Source organism: Schistocerca nitens, chromosome 1 (assembly GCF_023898315.1).
Source record: "Schistocerca nitens isolate TAMUIC-IGC-003100 chromosome 1, iqSchNite1.1, whole genome shotgun sequence".
NCBI classification, from domain to species: domain Eukaryota; kingdom Metazoa; phylum Arthropoda; class Insecta; order Orthoptera; family Acrididae; genus Schistocerca; species Schistocerca nitens.
The window spans coordinates 468,403,339-468,424,349 of record NC_064614.1 but is presented as its reverse complement, the minus strand read 5'-3'; the positions used below and the strand labels follow the sequence as shown (position 1 = coordinate 468,424,349).

The 21,011-nt window shown below is 42.7% G+C and overlaps 1 protein-coding gene across 2 annotated transcripts in view; it reads left to right on the top strand.

Moving 5' to 3' along the window:
* LOC126236015 (fibulin-1-like) overlaps window positions 1-19,304 on the top strand; it is a 45,597-nt gene extending 26,293 nt beyond the window's left edge. For both annotated transcript variants that reach the window (XM_049945040.1, XM_049945030.1), the window contains exon 3: window positions 16,232-19,304. In XM_049945040.1, coding sequence (XP_049800997.1) covers window positions 16,232-17,167 — 936 coding nt within the window. In that variant the 3' untranslated portion in view covers window positions 17,168-19,304. The remainder of the gene's footprint in view (window positions 1-16,231) is intronic.
* Window positions 19,305-21,011: the final 1,707 nt, after the last annotated feature.

Here is a 21,011-nt window from a genome sequence, read left to right as displayed (position 1 = left end):
ACAGTGGCGTCTCAGTCGCCTCATAGGCGTTCTTAACTATCATCAGTTCTCCTCATCTAATCTCAAATTTAACTAACGCTCACGACGCTACAGCGTGTATTTAAAGCAAACCTCAGTTGCATCCCCAAGGAGGCGGTACTAGCTCCACTTCTATACGATTGGCGCGAAATCTGAACATACATCATCTTTCGGATGTAGAAACACGCCTACCAATATTAATTTATATCGCACAACTCCTTCTTGGCGTTTAGATATTTTTTTTTCCGTTGTGTGTTTCGTTTGACGAGAGGCTTTTGTCTTTTATAAGACCACCATCAGATCATTCATTACTCTGTAAAGAAGATTATTACATATTGTAAGTTGTCGGGGAATAACACAAAATAACAAAATAAATATATGTTTTAGCATTGATGGAAGCTGGGGGCGTGGAGGAGGCTGCTCTGGAACCGTGTGGAACACCACTAGTGGGTGTAGCTCTGTCGCTCGTGGTTTTATAGTGGAAGCTCTGCCCGCGGCATCCTACACCACGCTACCTGTCGTAGAGGACCGTTATTGTAATCTGCGAGAGCAGTTTGTGAAAGTATGTTATTGTAAGTTCAAGTCATACAAAAAACAATTAGCGTTGTTATGAATGTTCATAAAAGACATGCATTATAAACTGCTGTTAAATAGAGAAGAACGTCTCACGCAATGACACTGGCTGATTTCAGCATGTACTGCCCTCTGTAATTGCTTGTATCGACGTGAGTGTGCCGAACATGGTTCATAGGACACCACCTGATTACCAGGGCGACGACTGTGAGTCGATATGCTTCGCCGAGAACGAAAGATGTTGCAGTATGCAGTCGGGATCGACATGAAAGTCGAGCAGCCTGCGTTCAGTGGTCTTATATGCAGCTCTTTTCCATGTGTACATGAATTGTTAGTTGCGTGTTGTGCAGTTATGGTAAAATACTCCAGGGTAATAGTTTACAAGGTCCTAGAGTTTTTACAAATGCAATGAATGAGACGTAACAACAGACAATGAAACATTTATATGTACAAGAAAGACAGCCGCAGGTAACACCACTGGAGGCAGTCCTCATCGACTTCCATATCGTTCCCGACTGGTTGCCGCAACATCTTTGGCTCATAGCGAAGCATGTCGACTCAGCTAGGTAGCTTTCGTAACCAGTTGATGTTCTGTCAACCATCTTTAAGACACTCACTTTCATACAAGCACGTATAGAGGGCAGAATATATTCATATTGATCTGTGTCACTGGGCTAAACGTTCTTGTCTATTTAAGAACGGTTTGTATGAATCCAGAATGAGATATTCACTCTGCAGCGGAGTGCACGATGATATGAAACTTCCTGGCAAATTAAAACTATGTGTCGGACCGAGACTCGAACTCAGGACTTCGCCTTTCGCGGACAAGTGCTCTACCATCTGTGCTACCGAAGCATGATTCACATCCCGTTCTCACAGCTTTACTTCTGCCAGTACTTCGTCTCTTACCTTCCAAACTTCACAGAAGCTCTCCTGCGAACCTTACAGAACTAGCACTGGTGGAAGAAAGTTTCATATCAGCGCACTCACCGCTGCAGAGCGAAAATCTCGATCTGAAAACGTTCCCCAGGCTGCGGCTAAGTCATGTCTCCGCAATATCCTTTGTTACTATATATTACTCTCATTTACAGAGTAATAAATGGTCTGATGGTGGTCTTATAAAACAGCTGTCTTTCAAAGTGGGGGACAGCCCCCTCCCTTGGAAGGGGAGTAAAAGAAGGGGACACTGGCTTTCATTGAAATATTTATGCAATGAAGAGCCAAAGAAACTGGTACACCTGCCTACTATCGTCTACCCCCCCCCCCCCCCCCCCCAAGCACGCAGAAGTACCGCAACATAACATGGCATGGACTTGACGAATGTCTAAAGTAGTGTTGCAGGGAACTGACAACATGAATCCTTCAGCGCTGTCCATAAATTCCTAAGATTATGAGGGCCTGGAGATCTCATCTGAACATCACTTTGCAAGGTGTCCCAGACTGCTAAATAAATTTAATTTCTGGGGAATTTGGTGGTCAGCGGAAGAGTTTAAGCTCAGAAGAGTGGTCGTGGAGCCACTTTGTAGAAATTCTAGACGTGTGTGGTGTCGCATTGTCCTGCTGGAGTTGCCCAAGTCTGTGAGAATGCACAATGGAAATGAATGGATGCAGGTGATCAAACAGAAATGTTACGTGTTAGAGTCGTATCTAGGCATATCAGGGGTCCCATATCACACCAACAGCCCCCCCCCCCCACCATATCAGAGCCTCCACCAGCTTGAACATTCCCCTGCTGACATGCTGCTGGATTCATGACATTGTCTCCATAACCGTACACGTCCATCCGTTGATACAATTTGAAACGAGGCTCGTCCGATCAGGCAACATGTTTCCAATCGTCAACAGTGCAACGTCGGTGTTGACAGGTCCAGGCGAGGCGTAAAGCTTTGTATCGTGCAGTCATCAAGGTTACAGGAGTGGGCTTACGGCTCCCAAAGCCCGTATCGATGACGGTTCGTTGAATGTCCCGCATGCTGACACTTGTTGATGCCCAGCACTGAAATGTACAGCAGTTTGCGGAAGGGTTGCACTTCTTTCACCCTGAACGATTCTCTTCAATCATCATTGGTCCCGTTCTTGCAGGATCTTTTTCCGGCCGCAGCGATGTTGCAGATTTGATGTTTTACCGGATTCCTGATACTGACGGTACACTCGTGAAATGATCTTACAAGTAAGTCCTCACTTCATCACTACCTCGGAGACGCGTCCCATCGCTCTTGCGGCGACTGTAACACCACGCTCAAACTCACTTAAAACTTGATAACCTGCCTTTGTGGCAGCAGTAACCAATCTAACAACTGAACCAGACGCTTGTTGTTTTATGTAAGCGTTGCCGACCACAGCGCCGTATTCTGCCTGTTTAGATATCTGTGTATTTGAATATGCATGCCTATACCACTTTCTTTGGCGCTTCAGTGTATTTCATATTGTCTAAGAAAAAGTCTTCCCGTGAACAAATATTGCTAGCTTCATTTCCATAAACCAACATAAATCAAGTTCGGAACATGGTCTGCCGCGCGGGATTAGCCGAGCGGTCTAAGGGCGCTGCAGTCATGGACTGTGCGGCCGGTCCCGGCGGAGGTTCGAGTCCTCCCTCGGGCATGGGTGTGTGTGTTTGTCCTTAGGATACTTTAGGTTAAGTAGGGTGTAAGCTTAGGGACTGATGACCTTAGCAGTTAAGTCCCATAAGACTTCACACACGTTCGAACGTTTAGGAAGATGGTCTATCGTTAATCTGCTGTCGTATTTCACAAGAACTGACCAGCAGGACTTATCAGGAGGAATGGTAAGGACAATCATGAGTCGTACTCGTATTTCATCACACAGCCTGTGTCACTGATCCCCCGTTTTGTTAGCTTCGTACCAAACATTTAACAACCACTAATGTCAATAAGCCGCTTGACAGTGCGACTGCTACTTCCTTTCAACATTGGCTACAAGAACGTTAATCATAGCCATTTTCACTATCCATCCGATTTCAGTCTAGTCTGCTGGAAGGTAGTGAGTTAGCTAGAAGTTGAATTCCAGTGTGTGTTCAATGGTAGCAGTTAATCGGATTTGGAATGAAGTCATACAAGTACCGGGCTTCCCACGGCTGAGTGGCTGATTCGCAGTGCTAACAAGAGATCCCATGGAAGTGTTTCACCGAGTATTTCATCCCCTTCGAAAATATGCAATTATAACAAGGGAAAAGATTCGAAATTAAAGTACATTCTTCTTTCGCATCTTCCTCTGTTCCTATCAGCAATGTTAGCTCTAAAGACAAAATCAAAGTTTGTAAATATCTAGCTTTTACCAGTACGCTTTACAATAATGAGAAACGACCGCAATGTGTTCTTCATTTGGAGATTTCAACTAACGATAGCTGGAAGCCTATAAAACTAAAGAGATACCTGGAGACTGAACGTACGTTCCATGTAAACATACCCATAAAATTTCTCGTGCCTTGACAACAACTAAAGGAAATGTCAGACTCCTAAGAAAAGCTACCAATTCCTAAGAAAGCAGTGAGAGAATCCCATGTACCGATCGCGTGGCAGCATTTACTGGAACTAAAAAGGGATTCATGACACGAGTGTGTTCTGTTTCTTCTTCTGTAAAATTCACATGCTGCATGGTACACAGGGAGACATTGGATTCTACAGTAGTACAACAGGAAATCTATGAAGTGCCTAATGATGAAGTCAGTGCTGTAAATTTTTTGAAAGCTTTAAACAGCAGACTATTTTACATTGTTTGCGAGGAGGTTTGCTCTACTCTTCATTCGCTTCTATTACACATGGAGATACGCTGACTGTCTCGTGTTAAAGTTCTTCGTCGCTTTGTGGAGCTGGGAAATGAGCTTCGTCTTTTCAAACAGAACAGCAGTCCTACACTTGCGGCTCCTTGTATTGTGCTACTAGGCCGAAGTTTTAGAAATTGTTTACGTATCACTTCAAGAAGAGAAAACTTGGACAGATGAAGAAGGATAACTGCGAGATGTTTTCTTGTCTGAATGATTTCGTGAAGAAAACTGAGTTGGATACACGTAAAATTAATAGAATTAGTGTAGTACATCTCGAAAATCTTTATCAACAATTCAAGAATAAATTTCCAGAACCTTCATCTAAATATGACTAGATCTACACAATCCCTTCGATAAGGTTATCGCAGATCACTTGCCAACAGAGGAATAAGAGGCGCATTAGAACTCTCTAGTGATAGGGACTTCAAAATGTATTGAAATCGAAGTCTCTTGAAGATTCTTGGGTGCAGACGTAGAACTCTTTGAAATGCATTGAAATCGAAGTATCTTGGAAAATCGTTGGTGCAGACTTGGTATGAATATCCCAGTTTAACAAGAAGGGCGTTGCTGGTGTGAGTCAGCATTTTCTGCAATGGCATTAATCAAAATGAAACATCGATTTCGACTGCAGATGTAAGAGAATCTGTGAATTGCTGTTTCAAGGTCCAGTCACGAATGAATCTGCTTTCTTCATAAATTTATGCCCAAACAACTCGCTAGATGTACAAATGTCAAAAAAATTCCGAAGTTTCAATCGTCTGCATTTTTACTCTTGTTTTTTTCCTTTTTGGGTGCTCAGTTTGAACATAACAGTTTTTAACTGGCATTTAAATATTGAATATTGTTCTGTCATCATTTGAACACTATCATCTTTGAAATATTAAAAATTTATAAATTAACTAAAACCATTACGGTTGGAAACAGTTAAATTTTAACTAACTAAGAATTTGTGAACTAATTTAAAAAAACTGTGTAGCGGAATATGCATATTTGCTGAATTCCAATAATTGCACTCGCAGTGTCGGCCGAAGTGGCCGTGCGGTTAAAGGCGCTGCAGTCTGGAACCGCAAGACCGCTACGGTCGCAGGTTCGAATCCTGCCTCGGGCATGGATGTTTGTGATGTCCTTAGGTTGGTTAGGTTTAACTAGTTCTAAGTTCTAGGGGACTAATGACCTCAGCAGTTGAGTCCCATAGTGCTCAGAGCCATTTGAACCATTTTTTTGCACTCGCAGCATGAATAATACAAGTGTGTGACAATTTAAAACGAAAAAGTTACTTCTGATGTGCTCGAATGACACTATTATTATTATTATTATTATTATTATTATTAATATTGTTGTATCTGCTAGTTGCAGTAAATAGACAGAAGTAAATAGATACCACGTGTCATTTCTTTGCCAAGTATGAGAAGTGCTGAGGAAGGATGACAAGATGGGAGACAGAGCGCCAAAAAAATGTATGTTTCAGAAAGGGGACATGACGGGAAAAGTTTGCTAATCCCTGTTATAAAGGACCGTAACCAGTCACCAAACGAAATACATAGAACTTACATCTAGAAGGATTTTCTTATAAATAATTTTAATATAATTTTACCGATCGCTATTCTCCTAAGGAAAATGTTCCAGAAAATTCTTAGACTACTGGAAGCTGGGTCTAGATCTCGAGTTTCCACGCATCGTTTAGTGGTGATTCCATAACACAGGAAAGAGACCGAGTCGTAGTCAACTGGAACATTGTGTAACGGCTGATAGATTTGGGGTGCAGCGGGACACTGCACTAATCAAACAACCTGAAAATCCAAACTGCTGTGTCACAGCTTCCCACTGTGACTCAATAAAGGAAGCGTGGCTGAGGCATCCAGTGACTTCCTGTGTATTGTAACCCCGCAATGCTGACAGAGTGCAGCATCAGATGGGCAGTGGCTCGTGACACGTCTGCTTGTGTCAGCAGTGACTCAGGGTGCAGGCGGTCTTGGCTAGCTGTGTCCATGTGTGTTGTGGCACGGATCACACACGCTGCACTGCCAGTAGGCGTCAGGCGGATCACGTAATCACAATGATCCACTGCCTCACGCTGGAGGCCAGGAAGTTTCTTCCCAGAGATGGTGCTGGCGCGATGTGGTGATGTTACAAGTCCCGTGGTTTCAGAGCGGACAGCCCTAATGCAGAGTCGGACTGTGCTCCACGAACAGCACTCCAGAGGGCGCCCAGGCGTCATAGTCCCATGGTGGTAGCGTTGTGATGCTAACAGAAGTGACTTTAGTGTAAACTGGCTAGATATTTATATGATCGCGAGATGCATCTACTTCGGCTTTGCTGTGCTTTGCGGCAAGTGTACATTTCATGGGTCGCCTAAGTGGAAAGGCTTCCACCCTCTTCCGCTTAGGTATTGCTACCTATTTCTATTTCTCCCACACCTTACTAGACCAGCCCGCCTCACGATCTTGTGACGACTGTGTTATATTTTTTAAGGTTTGACACCTGCACCCGTGGTCCAGGGTAGCGTTTGCGACTAATAATCAAAACGTCCTGGGTCCCAGGTTTGAACGTCCCCAGTGCTGAAGTTTTTAATAAAAATCGTCAACAATAGCGAGCGAGGACCTCTGGCATAAGAAGTCACACTCGTTCTGCCAATGACTTTGTCCAAACTCGTGGAAGAGAGAGCAGAGTGTCAGGGCGCTTTGTTGCCATGAGTGTGGTGAACTTCCCCTAGAAGGTAGCAGATTTGGCAATGATGAACGGCATGAGGATGCAGAAGGGAAAGGAACCACTGCATTAAAGACGCAGAATGTGTATCCAAAGGATATGTGGCATGTAATTGAAAAGTCTCTTGATGAGCTCCCCATTGCCAAAAATTCCATACTAGTTTCCCATTTGGATCTCGGGGAGAGGATCACCATGAGGGAGGTGACCATGAGAAAAAGATCGAATAACCAACGAAAGGGTAATGTTCTACGAGTCTGGGGGTGGAGTGTCAGAATCTTGAACACGGTAGGAAGCTAGAAAATCTGAGATAGGAAATGGTACAGCTCGATCTATACATAGTGGGAGTCAGTGAAATGAAGTGGAAACAAGCCAAAATGCTGCTGCATTTTTACAGGTCAGCGCGTCCCCACAGAGCTAGCGAAGAGGGTGGTGTTTTGTCTCTCTCTTACGAGGTCAATAGCGGCTAGAACTCGTAAACCGCTACTTAAAGGACGAGATTAGTTGCATTTTACACCATCGACAGTGACGAGTGGAGCAGACGTTGTCGGCAGAAGGCGAGACAACGCAGTGCCTCAGCCCCTGCCGGTATATCACTCTCTGTATGCCTAGTCAGGAAGGACTGTTAGCTTCCGTCAGTCACGAAATCTTAGTCTGCATGACCTGGGTTTGAAGCCATATGCAGAACGAGGCGGATCGTCGTGTCACTTGAAGTTCATACATATTCTCAACTAGCTGGTAGTGAATAACGTAAATTTTTAATGCCATTTTGTGTTAAATAACAAGTATGGCATGTTACTTTGTAGAGGAAATCATGAATACGACGAACTTACTACGTGCATTACCTATCGGACGTAATAATGAGAGTGGTAACATTTCAGGTATGTCATTTATAGCAATAACTGTGAGCTTACAAGCCTTAAGGACAATCTTATCTGTAATAAGGTGCTCCCTGATATTTGTAGTATCGTGGTATTAGCTTACATCTTGAGTTATTGCGATACAGAGCAGAGTTTTCTAGTGGTGACTTGTTGGAACCATTTTCAATAGTCAAACGACTGTACCAAGAAGCGACTAGAGGACCTCCTAGACAGCTGCGTTATGAGGGTTGCATGCGAATCAGGCGAAATCCAATTCAGGTCGTTCGGGTACTTTTGAGCACGACTGTACAAAGATGGTAACGGTGAAGAAACCATGGCAACAGAAGAAAACTTCAGTTTAACATCTCATGCATCCGTGTTCCTGACAAGAATAATATACAGACCAATAGAAAAGAAAGTTGAAGACTTGTTAAGCTAAGACCATTTTGGCTTTAAGGAAGGTGAAGGCACGAGAGACGCAGTTCTGATGTTGTGGTTGATAATGGAAGGAAGACTGAAGAAATTTCAAGACACGTTCATAGGACCTGTCGACATGGAAAAAGATTTCGACAGTGTTGAACGGTGCAAGTTGTCTGAAGTTCTGTGAAAAATGAAGGTAAGCTACAGGGAAAGGTGGGTAATGTTACAATAACTGCAAGAACTAAGAGGGAATAATAAGACTGGAAAACGAAGAATGAAATGCTCAGATTAGAAAGGGCGTAAGACAGGGATGTAGTCTTTTGCCGTTCCTGTTAAATCTAGACATCGAAGAAGTAATAACGAAAAAAAAAATCCAGAATGAAGAATGGGATTAAAATTCAGTGTGAAAGGATGTCAATGATAAGATTCGCTGATGGCACATTGCTGTCCTGAGAGGTAGTGAGGAGGAAATACAGTATATTTTAATCGAATGGTCTAGTCGGTATATAGTACGGGTTGACAGTAATTCGAAAGTCGAAAGTAATGAGAAGTGGAAGAAATGAGAATAGCGAGAAACTTAACATCAGCACTGGTGATCAGGAAGTAGATGAAGCTAGGGATTCATCTACAAAGCAGCAAACTAACCCATGAAGGACGGAGAAAGGACATAAAAGGCAGACTATCTTTGATATTAAGGGGATTCCTGGCTAAGAGAAGTCTACAAATATCAAGCATAGGCCTTACTTAGAGGAAGAAATTTCTGAGAATGTACGTTTGGAGCACAGCATTGTATGACAGTGAAACATGGACAGTATCGGAACGGAGGACAATCGAAGCATTTGTGATTTGGTGCCTCAGAAGAATGCCTCAGAAGAATGTTGAAAATTATGTGGACTGATAAGGTAAGAAATGAGGAAGTTCACTGCAGAATCAGCGAAGAAAGAAATATATCGGAAACACTGACAAAAGAAGAAGGCGCGGGTTGATAGGACATCTATTAAAACTTCACGGAATAATTTCCATGGTACTAGATGGAGCTGTGGAGACTAAAGCTGTAGAGGAAGACCGAGATAGGTATGCATCCGGCAAATAATTGGCGACATAGATTGAAAGTGCTACTCTGAGATGAAAACGTGAAAACGTTGGCTGGCACACGAGAAAATTTTGTGACGGACCGCATATAAAAAGGAAAAAACCACCCGCACTTTCTTGCGGCTGGTGCTACCGAAAAACCACATCCTACGTTGGGCGTGTCTACCAAATGTGGTCGGTGCGCTACACTGCCCTCCTCTTCAACGAGATTTAGTCGTTTGGTTCACTTTCAACTAGATTATCCATATGGAAACTAGGCTAACAAGTTTCCTGGACGTTTTCCCAATTGGCTCTAGTCCGCTTTTTACTCAAGATTGCTCTTACCCTGACGTTTCCTTATGCACTACGTAGACTAATCTGCGTTAGCTTCCTTTTAGCTTAACGTACAGTTATATTTTTCGCTACTGCTCTTTCAACTTTTGGAATCGTGATTTTGACGGTGGCTGGGGCCGAACTTCGTCTTGTGTTTCGCATCTTTTACGCGAAAACAAGGACTACACTAAGCAGAGTAAGTGTCGCTGTAGTACCTGGTATGCCATCGGTCAAGACTGTTTCTCCCCTGTACTGATCCACATGCTGCATCAATGCCTCCAAGGAGATTCGCCGATTCACCCCTCCTGCTTGTTAACGAGTCTGTATATGGACTGAATCAAATCGGGTCCTAAAGTTGATTCAGTACAGTGAGATTCGCGGTTGGTAGTACTTCTATAGGCTCCTCTGGCAAATATTTGTACAACCGAGGCTGCGAAATGCTCAGATGAGTAATTCCCATAATTGTGTCAAATAGACGGTAAGTAGGTCCCACTACCTCACGTGATGTCACGTTTACTGGCAAAACTCTTCCGCCTAGCTCTAGTCTGTCTGGTTCCGTTTGCTTCCTCTGTTCATAGCAACTGGCTACTATTATAAATTTGTTTAACGTAGAGCACAACTAATGAGATTCAAGCTTCTGGAAGTACAACTCAGGCCTTCTCTTGGAATCCTTTTAGTTTTATGACCCAGTATTAACTTCACTGCGCAGCAGTTTTGACGATCTCTCACTATCGTAACTTTACCTCTGTAACACTTCTGTGAACCCACTTCTTATATTTCCGCATGCCCGCTCTTGTCGTCAGCAATTAGTAACAACTTCTGCATCGTTCCCTGTTACTGGAAAGGCAACTGAAATGTGCGTATTTGGTCAATCGGTCTTTGCTTCTACGTTGCTAGGTTAAAATGGAAACGCAAGTTTTTATGGCTAGGTTCCAAGACCAACTTTAACTGAGATGGTAGGTCTTTTCGGTCATTACCTTGGGCTCCTCCAGTTTCTGACCCGGAAATAAACAGGTTTACCCCAGGTTTACCACAGCCTGTTGCATAGCTCCCCGCAATTACGATAACGCACTGCATGCTTCCGACAAACTGTTCTAAAAAATCTGTAACGACTTCGTTATCCAATATTTCTACGTCGACTTGTTACATCTCAATGTTCCAGTTCACCGACACTTACACTGTTTTTGTATAATTCATTACTGTCCCTGTCAGCTGGCCTAATAATTCAGTATTATTTAAAACACCTTTCTCCAAATTTGTGACCTGTTTGATGAGCACTTCACTTGCTTCCTTGTTTCCTTTTATCCAATGCTTTACTACTCTCACCGTGTTGCTCAAACCCCTTATGTCCTCGTCGTCACCAGTTCCAAACACAGTTTGCGTTGATAAAACCTCTTCTATATGTAATCCCCAGAACATGTCATCTCGCCCCTCAATTTCTCGTAAGTCCATGTATACTCGTAACACCTTTAAGGAATTCGTGATGCTCTACATCATGTCAGAAACTGTTGAATGCTTCCTCTAGTCATCTCACCTCGTTCCGCATTTCACATGCATTAAACACAACCTGTATCACCCAGTGCTGACTGATGATCACCATATGTTTTTGCTTTACGAATAGAACTCCACCTTCTAGCTGCTGATCCTGCTAATGAGATGCTAATGAGATGCTTTTACACTGACGATGACCAGTAGCGCGGCTAAGGTCCACAAATCCTTCATCTTCTCTCCTGATGTACGCAATCGCTTTCTCCCCATAAAAGTTGCCTGGTGCTCTGCAGCAGTTCAACCCATCTACACTCTACCTCATGATGTATTTACACCGAAGAAAATCTACTCTGATGTCCTCTCATCGGTACATCTAAGACTTCTTGTTCGTTCCACCACACCTTCTCTTTCTCATTTTTCTTCCGTTCAAACCGTACAATTCCTGGAATAACTTCTAGTCTCCCACAAAATGGTTTCTATAGTCCCACACGTACAATCATTATCCTCGTCAGTAACTGGATCTTGGCATTCACTGGTGACGTACTTTCCACAAGTTGATGTGATCGTTGATATTTTGTAAACAATTTCTTCGACTTCTTATTTGAAGAATACGAAGTCGGTAACATTATCCATTGACCACTTGCTGTATGAAACACTACTTATTTTCGCTTTTCTAGCGCTCGTGTATTAGATGGACACCGTGCTACATACTTACCTTATCACTCTTGCGAACTCCTTAACAGATTCCCCTGTCTTACCATTCTTGACTATTAGTGTTTCTAACGGCGATGGTATCCTACGACCATATGTAAACGGAGCGTGTTAGAAGGCACAGGACTTCACTGCCCGTCGCCAGATTCGAACGTGGGTTCTCTGCTGCTCGTGAGGAAGAGGATGGTGAAGGTGTGTCCACGGATGGCTTCTGATGACAGAATAAAAACATTTATTGGTCAACTCAATACATTGGTAGTGGGCCTCTGAGTGAGGTTTGCTTCCTGTTGCAATATCCTTGGTGACGGAGGTGATCGACGGACGTTCACACGAACGGCCGCTGCTGCATCTGGAGCTGTGCTGGCGTAAATCGAATCTACTGCCTCGACAGCGGCGCTACGACCTTGCAAAGACTTACTGCGGCAACAAGAACCGCGCGCCAGGGGCCTCTGTTGTGCTGGCGACTGGGGAGGTGGCAGTGGGACGGCGGCAGCTGTCTGGCGTTGGCGGGCCAGGGTCCTCAGCTCCTGGCCCTGTCAAGGCGTTCATGCTGCCAGCGTCCCAGAACGATGGTGACAGTGCGGAAAAAAAAGAAAAAACGAGCGATGACTCCCATCACAGGCGGCTGCCTGTTGAAGGCACCCGACGATATTTATGGCGGTGACGTTACTCTGGTGCCTCCTAGGCAACGACCTGCATTCAACAAAAGCCCGTACCGAGCTACTGAGCGTCTCTCCTGCAAAGTCTTCCACTGGAGTTTATCTATCATCTCCTTAACGTTTTCGCGATTACTAAATGATCCTGTAACGAAGCGCGCTGCTCTCCTTGGATCTTCTCTATTTCTATCAACTCTATCTGGTACGGATCCCACACTGGTGAGCAATATTCAAGCAGTGGGCGAACAAGTGTACGGTAACCTACTTCCCTTGTTTTCGGATTGCATTTCCTTAGCATTCTTCCAATGAATCTCAGTCTTGCGTGCCGGCCGGAGTGGCCGTGCGGTTCTAGGCGCTACAGTCTGGAACCGCGTGACCGCTACGGTCGCAGGTTCGAATCCTGCCTCGGGCATGGATGTGTGTGATGTCCTTAGGTTAGTTAGGTTTAAGTAGCTCTAAGTTCTAGGGGACTGATGACCGCAACAGTTAAGTCCCATAGTGCTCAGAGCCATTTGAACCATCAGTCTTGCATCTGCTTTACCGACGATCAACTTTGTATGATCATTCCATTTTAAATCACTCCTAATGCCTACTACCAGATAATTTATGGAATTAACTGTTTCCAGTTGCTGACCTGCTATATTGTAGCTAAATGATAAAGGATCTTTCTTTCTATGTATTCGCAGCACATTACACTTGTCTACATTGAGATTCAGTTGCCATTCCCTGCACCATGTGTCAATTCGTTGCAGATCCTCCTACATTTCAGTACAATTTTCCATAGTTACAACCTCTCGATATACCACAGCATCATCCGCAAAAAGCCTCAGTGAACTTACAATGTTGTCCACAAGGTCATTTATGTATATTGTGAATAGCATCGGCCCTACGACACTCCCCTGCGGTACACCTGAAATCACTCTTACTTCGGAAGACTTCTCTCCATTGAGAATGACATGTTGCGTTCTGTTATCTAGGAACTCTTCAATCCAATCACACAATTGGTCTGACAGTCCATATGCTCTTACTCTGTTCATTAAACGACTGTGGGGAACTGTATCGAACGCCTTGCGGAAGTCAAGAAACATGGCATCTACCTGGGAACACGCGTCTATGGCCCTCTGAGTCTCGTGGACGAATAGCGCGAGCTGGGTTTCACACGATCGTCTTTTTCGAAACCCATGCTGATTCCTACAGAATAGATTCCTAGTCTCCAGAAAAGTCATTATACTCGAACATAATACGTGTTCCAAAATTCTGCAACTGATCGACGTTAGAGATATAGGTCTATAGTTCTGCACATCTGTTCGACGTCCCTTCTTGAAAACGGGGATGACCTGTGCTCTTTTCCAATCCTTTGGAACGCTACGCTCTTGTAGAGACCTACAGTACACCGCTTCAAGAAGGGGGGGGGGGGGCAAGTTCCTTCGAGTACTCTGTGTAAAATCGAACTAGTATTCCATCAGGTCCAGCGGCCTTTCCTCTTTTGAGAGATTTTAATCGTTTCTCTATCACTCAGTCATCTATTTCGATATCTACCATTTTGTCAGCTGTGCGACAATCTAGAGAGGGAACTACAGTGCAGTCTTCCTCTGTGAAACAGCTTTGGAAAAAGACATTTAGTATTTCGGCCTTTAGTCTGTCATCGTCTGTTTCAGTACCATTTTGGTCACAGAGTATCTGGACATTTTGTTTTGATCCACCTACCGCTTTGACATAAGACCAAAATTTCTTAGGATTTTCTGCCAAGTCAGTACATAGAACTTTACTTTCGAATTCATTGAACGCCTTTCGCATAGACCTCCTCACACTACATTTCGCTTCGCGTAATTTTTGTTTGTCTGCAAGAATTTGGCTATGTTTATGTTTGCTGTGGAGTTCCCTTTGCTTCCGCAGCAGTTTTCTAACTTGTTTGTTGAACCACGGTGGCTCTTTTCCCTCTCTAACGCCCTTGCTTGGCACATAGTCATCTAATGCGTATTGTACGACGATTTTGAACTTTGTCCACTGATCCTCAACACTATCTGTACTTGAGACAAAAATTTTGTGTCGTTTCTCTGCCTCGTGATGGCTGGGTGTTGTATGCTGTCCTTAGGTTAGTTAGGTTTAAGTAGTTCTAGGTTCTAGGGGACTTATGACCACAGCAGTTGAGTCCCATAGTGCTCAGGGCCATAGCCAATTTTGTGTCGAGCCGTTAAGTACTCTGAAATCTGCTTATTGCCACTTTTGCTAAACAGAAAAATCTTCCTACCTGTTTTAATATTTCTATTTACTGCTGAAATCGTCGATGCAGTAACCGCTTTATGATAGCTGATTCCCTGTTCTGCGTTAACTGTTTCAAATAGTTCGGGTCTGTTTGTCACCAGAAGGTCTATTATGTTATCGCCATGAGTCGGTTCTCTGTTTAACTGCATAAGTCATCACGTCAGTGAGGCTCCACGTTCAGGAAGGCCTTGAGGTTTGATGAAGATCGCTTAAATGCATTAATCCACAATAATCCATGTCAACGCATTCGAGAACTAGCAGATGTGATGGACTGTGATCATCTCACCATCGCACGACGTTTGATGAAGTGGGGAAAGTTCAAAAACTGAGTGTGTACGTACCGCACGTCCTGAGCCACAATCACCAAAGTCAGCGGGTGGCCCTGTGCGCGTCTCTGCTTGCTTGTAATCAGCCCGCTCGTGAACAACGTTGGTCATTCCTATTCTTGATTGTTACTGGTGACGAGAAGCAGTGTCTTTATGCGAACATACACATAAGAAAGGAATAGTTGAAGCCAGACAAAGGAACAGTTCTCCGTACAAAGTCCTGTGCTCATCCACTAGAGATAACGCACGCATCTGGTGGAACAGGGACGGTGTGGTGTACTACGAATTGCTTTCCGAGGTGCAACCATCACTCCTGACATTTATTGTCAACAACTGAGGCGCCTCACAGACGCAGGCCAAGAACAACGACCAGGAAGACTATGTGGAGCGGTGCTACTTCTCGATAAGACACACCGGCGTTGTGTTAGACTGACAAACAACATTGCACAGTAGTTGGATTGCGAACATTCCGCACTCACCTTATACACCTGATCATGTGCCCTAGGATGTTTACCTTGTTCGCTCTCTATTTATTCAACCTCAAGGAACTTCCTTCTCGAATGAAAATGCGCTCCGAACATGGCTCGACGAGTTGTTCGCTTCAAAACCACGTAATTTCTAGAGCCGAGGAATCGAAAAATTATTCCAACGTTGACAGACTATTGCTAACAGTGAAGAAGAATATAATTGATGACGAAAGTATCTGTTACATGTATCTGTTATTTTTATTAATGTTATGGAAAAATGCTACCAATTTATGCAGCAACTGCCGGCCGGGGTGGCCGAGCGGTTCTAGGCGCTACAGTCTGGAACCGTGCTACCGCTACGGTCGCAGGTTCGAATCCTGCCACGGGCATTGATGTGTGTGATGTCCTTAGGTTAGTTAGGTTTAAGTAGTTCTTAGTTCTAGGGGACTGATGACCTCAGAAATTAAGTCCCATAGTGTTCAGAGCCATTTGAACCATTTTTTATGCAGCGACTCAGTATGTATGCTATGTGTCTAAATGAAGGTTCCTTTTCCAGGTACTGTATGGTGAACAAGCAGCTGTCAACATTGAAAATATTAAACAATTCCAAGAAGATACAAGATCCAAACAACATCAGATGTGGGCGGATCGAAGAGTTTGTGTATCTGGAATGAGTTTTCAATTTGCAATGAAGGATCAAATCCATAACTGTTCAGCAATGCTTTCGAAGCCGGTGAATTGTTATTCAGATATAAATTGTAAGAGTATTGACGAGGTTGTGTCTTCTATATGGAGAAATGGTACAAGTCGTAGTGGTGTGATTAAGTCGGTAGGTAATAATACTTCCTTCAACGAATCTAGCACATGTGGGGGCGGATATCTGAAAGGGTTTTATTTTGACGTTTGTAGGGACATGTGGTTTGACATAGACGAATGCAGCGAAAATATTTCAGGGTGTGCTCACGAGTGTGAAAACACAATTGGTAGTTATCGCTGCAAATGCAAACAGGGTTATTCGCTACAGGAGGATCAAAAGTCATGTCAGGATATAGACGAGTGTGGCCGGAACGTGTCTGGATGCGCCCAGGAATGTGAGAACACAGATGGCAGCTTTAGCTGCAGATGCCGAGACGGCTTCTCTCTGATGCCGGATAAAAAGTCGTGCGAAGATATCGACGAATGTCAGCGAAATATGTCTGAGTGCTCTCATAAGTGCGTGAATACGATCGGTAGTTACAAATGCAAGTGCAGGAAGGGCTACTTCCTCATGGACGACCAGAAGTCCTGTGACGACCACGACGAGTGCGCGCGCGACAAGAACGGCAGGAGGTACGCGCCGTGCACCCACCTGTGCGTCAACGTCGCGAACGGCTTCATGTGCGGCTGTCCGGAGGGTTTCGTCATCGATATGCGCAACGTCGCCACGTGCATAGACGTCCGCAACGTGGACGTTCCGCCTCCTGGTACTAGACCCAAGTCACAGGGGCAGTAGGCTGCCGAAGAGGTTCCTTCCGTGCGTCGATCAGTTAATATTTTTTAATATCAAATGAGCTGGAGATGATGTAACACGGTACTATACTTCCCACCCCTTTCGATGGACGCGTTGCGGAGAATTCGTGAAGACAATGTGGATATGCAGTTGGTTGGTAAAGATCGCGGGAATTTGGGAACGAACGAAGGATGGTCAAGGTTTGACACCTCGTCGTTGTAAAGTTAATTACAGTCACAGAAATAGCTAGTCGGTTCTTTTTTATTTCTGCAACCATCTTAAGATCGTTCCACATGTGAAAAAGAAGCATCACATTAATTCGTAAATATCAAGGCAATAACATTACGTAGCTTAAAAACATCACCGTGAGCAAGCCAGGTTGTTTTTAAACTACGTACTGTTATTGTCTCGGTGTTTATGATTGCATGTTATTGCATGAACACAGCTAACGAAGCTTTCCAATGCTTTTTCACGTGTGGAGCGATCTGGAGGTGTTGCAGACAGCAACCAAAACTAGTTATCGTACTTTAATTGCAACAGCAAAATTGCGGTCTAGGCAATGAAACTTGTTTTTACATAAAAATAAAATTATTTAATGAACCACATTAACACCGCCGTCTCCTCCCAGACATTGTCAGGCTTCACTAGTAATCTTTTAGGATGGTTTCGTGGCCGAATCTGTGAAGTATTTTCGTATTGGTCAGTGGTAACAGAAAATTTCACGCAAAAATTTCTCAGATCATAGCTCAAAAATGTTTTGTTACAGAAATTGTCTCAGAGATTAATATCAGATGTCGTAGAATGCTGTCCTTTTCAATCAGCAACATCCCAAATTCGGCAGTCCCAAGTAAATCGAAGTCATTATTATCATGGATCCAGACATCGTCTACCACCTTTGCAGATTTGTTATAAGAGAATTCGCGGAAACACCAGGAAAAGTAAGAGCCTGCTTTCCTTTCGTTATTCACTACGTCATTTGGCCTTCAAAACTATTTAATCTCCTCTGGTAGTCCACTCTCAGAGATTAATGGAACGTGGGTTTCTGGTCACGTTCTCGAAGAGTCGTGGACTGACCTTACGTGAAACATGTTGTCGATGATTTAATTCCATTGAATGACACTAAACGATGTCGCAAAGAAATTAGAATTGTATTCAGCAGGTGTTGTTTGTTTCAAATTTCTATCTGGACCACAAAGATTAAAGTTATTCGTGATTGCACTAACTTCAGATCAGTGCTAGAATAATTGTTTACGCTCAGGGAAATTTTCTTACGCTCCATTGTTCAATCAAGATTAGTGTTCTGTCTCTAATTACCTCGATGTCGACTAGTCGTTAAACTGAAGCCTTTTGCGAATGGGCTTTATCCGTTTTTTTCACTAAACTGTCGCAACTTAATTCACGTAATTTGTAGTAACCTATCAGAAATTAACAGGTCGGTGATGAAAACATGAATTTGTAACTTATTAAATGATCAGGAATATGAAATATGCACGAACAAGTCCTTATATTGTTTTCGCTGCCGTAAAAACGAGCTACGACACACGAAACTCGACGTCTCTCTTAATGCAATTGTTAAAGTACATTCTGTAGGTGGAACGTTAATTTTTTACGCAAATTTATTTAATCTGAAAGATTAGAAGAAATGAAAAAAAATATGATGTATATTCTGCTTTAATGTGTATTGCAGATATGACTTCAGTGGAATTTCGAGGAGCTAATTCGTCTGAGATAAACAGCGCCTAAAAAACGTATGAGGCGTTTTAAGGGTGGATACGTGCAGTCTACATAAAAATATTTGAAACTTGATTAGCTTTGAAGTAATGTTTTCAGGACAACTTCAGAAATGAGAAAGATATCCTTCCAGGGCACTATCTAGTCACCCCATATCAGTGTGATGTTATTTTTCTAGAGTCACTTCCGTTTGTCACCAACAACAATTATTTCTTCTGGTAGGTGTTACATCATCAAACTCACAACTACCCTTACCACTTAGAGATGCCCATTATAGATAATATTTGTGTGGATTAAGAATTTCTTCTGCCTGGCGTAATGAACTCACCATTTCATTCAGTTCTTATTTATAATCTTCTCTCACATGTGCTAGATTTCAAATGTAATGAAGTGATGGTGTATACAAGTACTTAAGAACATAAATAAAGTATTTTAAAATAAAGTAAACCCATTTTTATTTTATTTTTATGAGTTCTGGTGTTTCTAGATTTTTTTCTGAGGTTTCTTTTATAATTAAGAAAACATTTAATTTCAGTTATTTTCTATATATGTACTTACAAATTAATTAGAAAGTAAATGACACGATAATGAGATACACAATTTCTGAAATATTATACTGCTTAATAGATAATACAACCAACTGATCATTGTTTGGAAATAACAAGAAAACTGTTTTTAAAAAAAACCCTCTGCAGATCAAAAGCAAAAACGTTGTTCCGTTTATACTTGAAATTATAATGAGATAGCTCTTAATGAATCCTTCCGCCGTCTTTTTGGCATATAAATCGATCTGACATGATTACCTATCACCTACACTACCCATTAACAGCAGGTTTTCAGAACATATGATCAACTGGTTGAGAAAATAGAAATATCAGGCACGTAAAGCACAAGGATATGAAAATCATATCTGTAAAAAGATAATAACACCAGAAAAAAATATAAAAACTGTTGCATATAATTACGTTGGGCAGTAGTGCAGAAATGAGAAAATATGTAGTCAAAAATTGTTATGAACGATGGAGCTACGAACTGCTGAAGAATTCACGAGCAGATAGCACACAAAAAAGGAATTTATGTATGGACCTGTAAATACTTAAATTTGTAATGATGAAATGTGGCAACTAATGATGGATGACTCACAAAGAGGAGTAAGGCAGGTATGTGTTGTTAACGCCTGAAAGAGTGAGAACATATTACAATAGCTCAACAGATGTTGGAGGTGCTCAGAGAAACAACTTGTGCACGACCCTTATGGTCTAAGCTGTGGCTGCTTGTACTGCTTTGTAAACAACTGCCTCAGAATTCGTACGTGTTTAAGTCGTATAATAACATGTATTGCCACAAGCTAGACGAGTCTATATGACTCACTTTAAACGGACTGAGGATTTCTATTCAACAGCTCAAATCTAGATCTGCAATAAACTACAGATGGGATTTTCGACTGAGAGCTGAATTCATTATCTTTTTTTGAAACTTGCGCATATATTAGATATTATAACGAGCCTTTAGCCTTCTTTCCCATACTCAGTTGTAGTGTCCCACTTACGTTAGTTTTTTCGAGAGTAAAATCTCGTCTGTGAAGCAGCATGACCTTGCTACGACATCGTCTGTCTGTCGTAATTGCGAGCCCACATAACAACAAAATTTGCACTTTGAACAATTAACTTAACAACCACTGCACTCTGTAACTAATCTTGACCGCGTGTTAGTTTGGCTATCGAATTTCTTTTGAACCGTGTAGCTGACAAACGATTGGGGCATAGTATTTAGCAACAAAGTATTCGACGAACTTCGCTGCTCATCCTTATTTCGGTTCACAACTGAGACAGGAACTGTGACTACCTCGCACCTAGAAATTCCTCCTGAAATTTAATGCTTCTGTTCACTAGATACGGTCGCCACATTCTGAAGGAACGAATTTTGAACGTTAAGTGTGTTCAGGTTGGTACAGTTATTCAAGTTATATTTAATAAAATTGAAACTTACAGTTGAGAACCAGAACTCCAGTGACAAGATATTTATTGACTTTCTTTCAGTATTTTCAGATTTTCCACAATTCAGTTAAAGGTAATTAATTTGAAGTTCTATTTATGCTAATCAGATTCACTCAAAT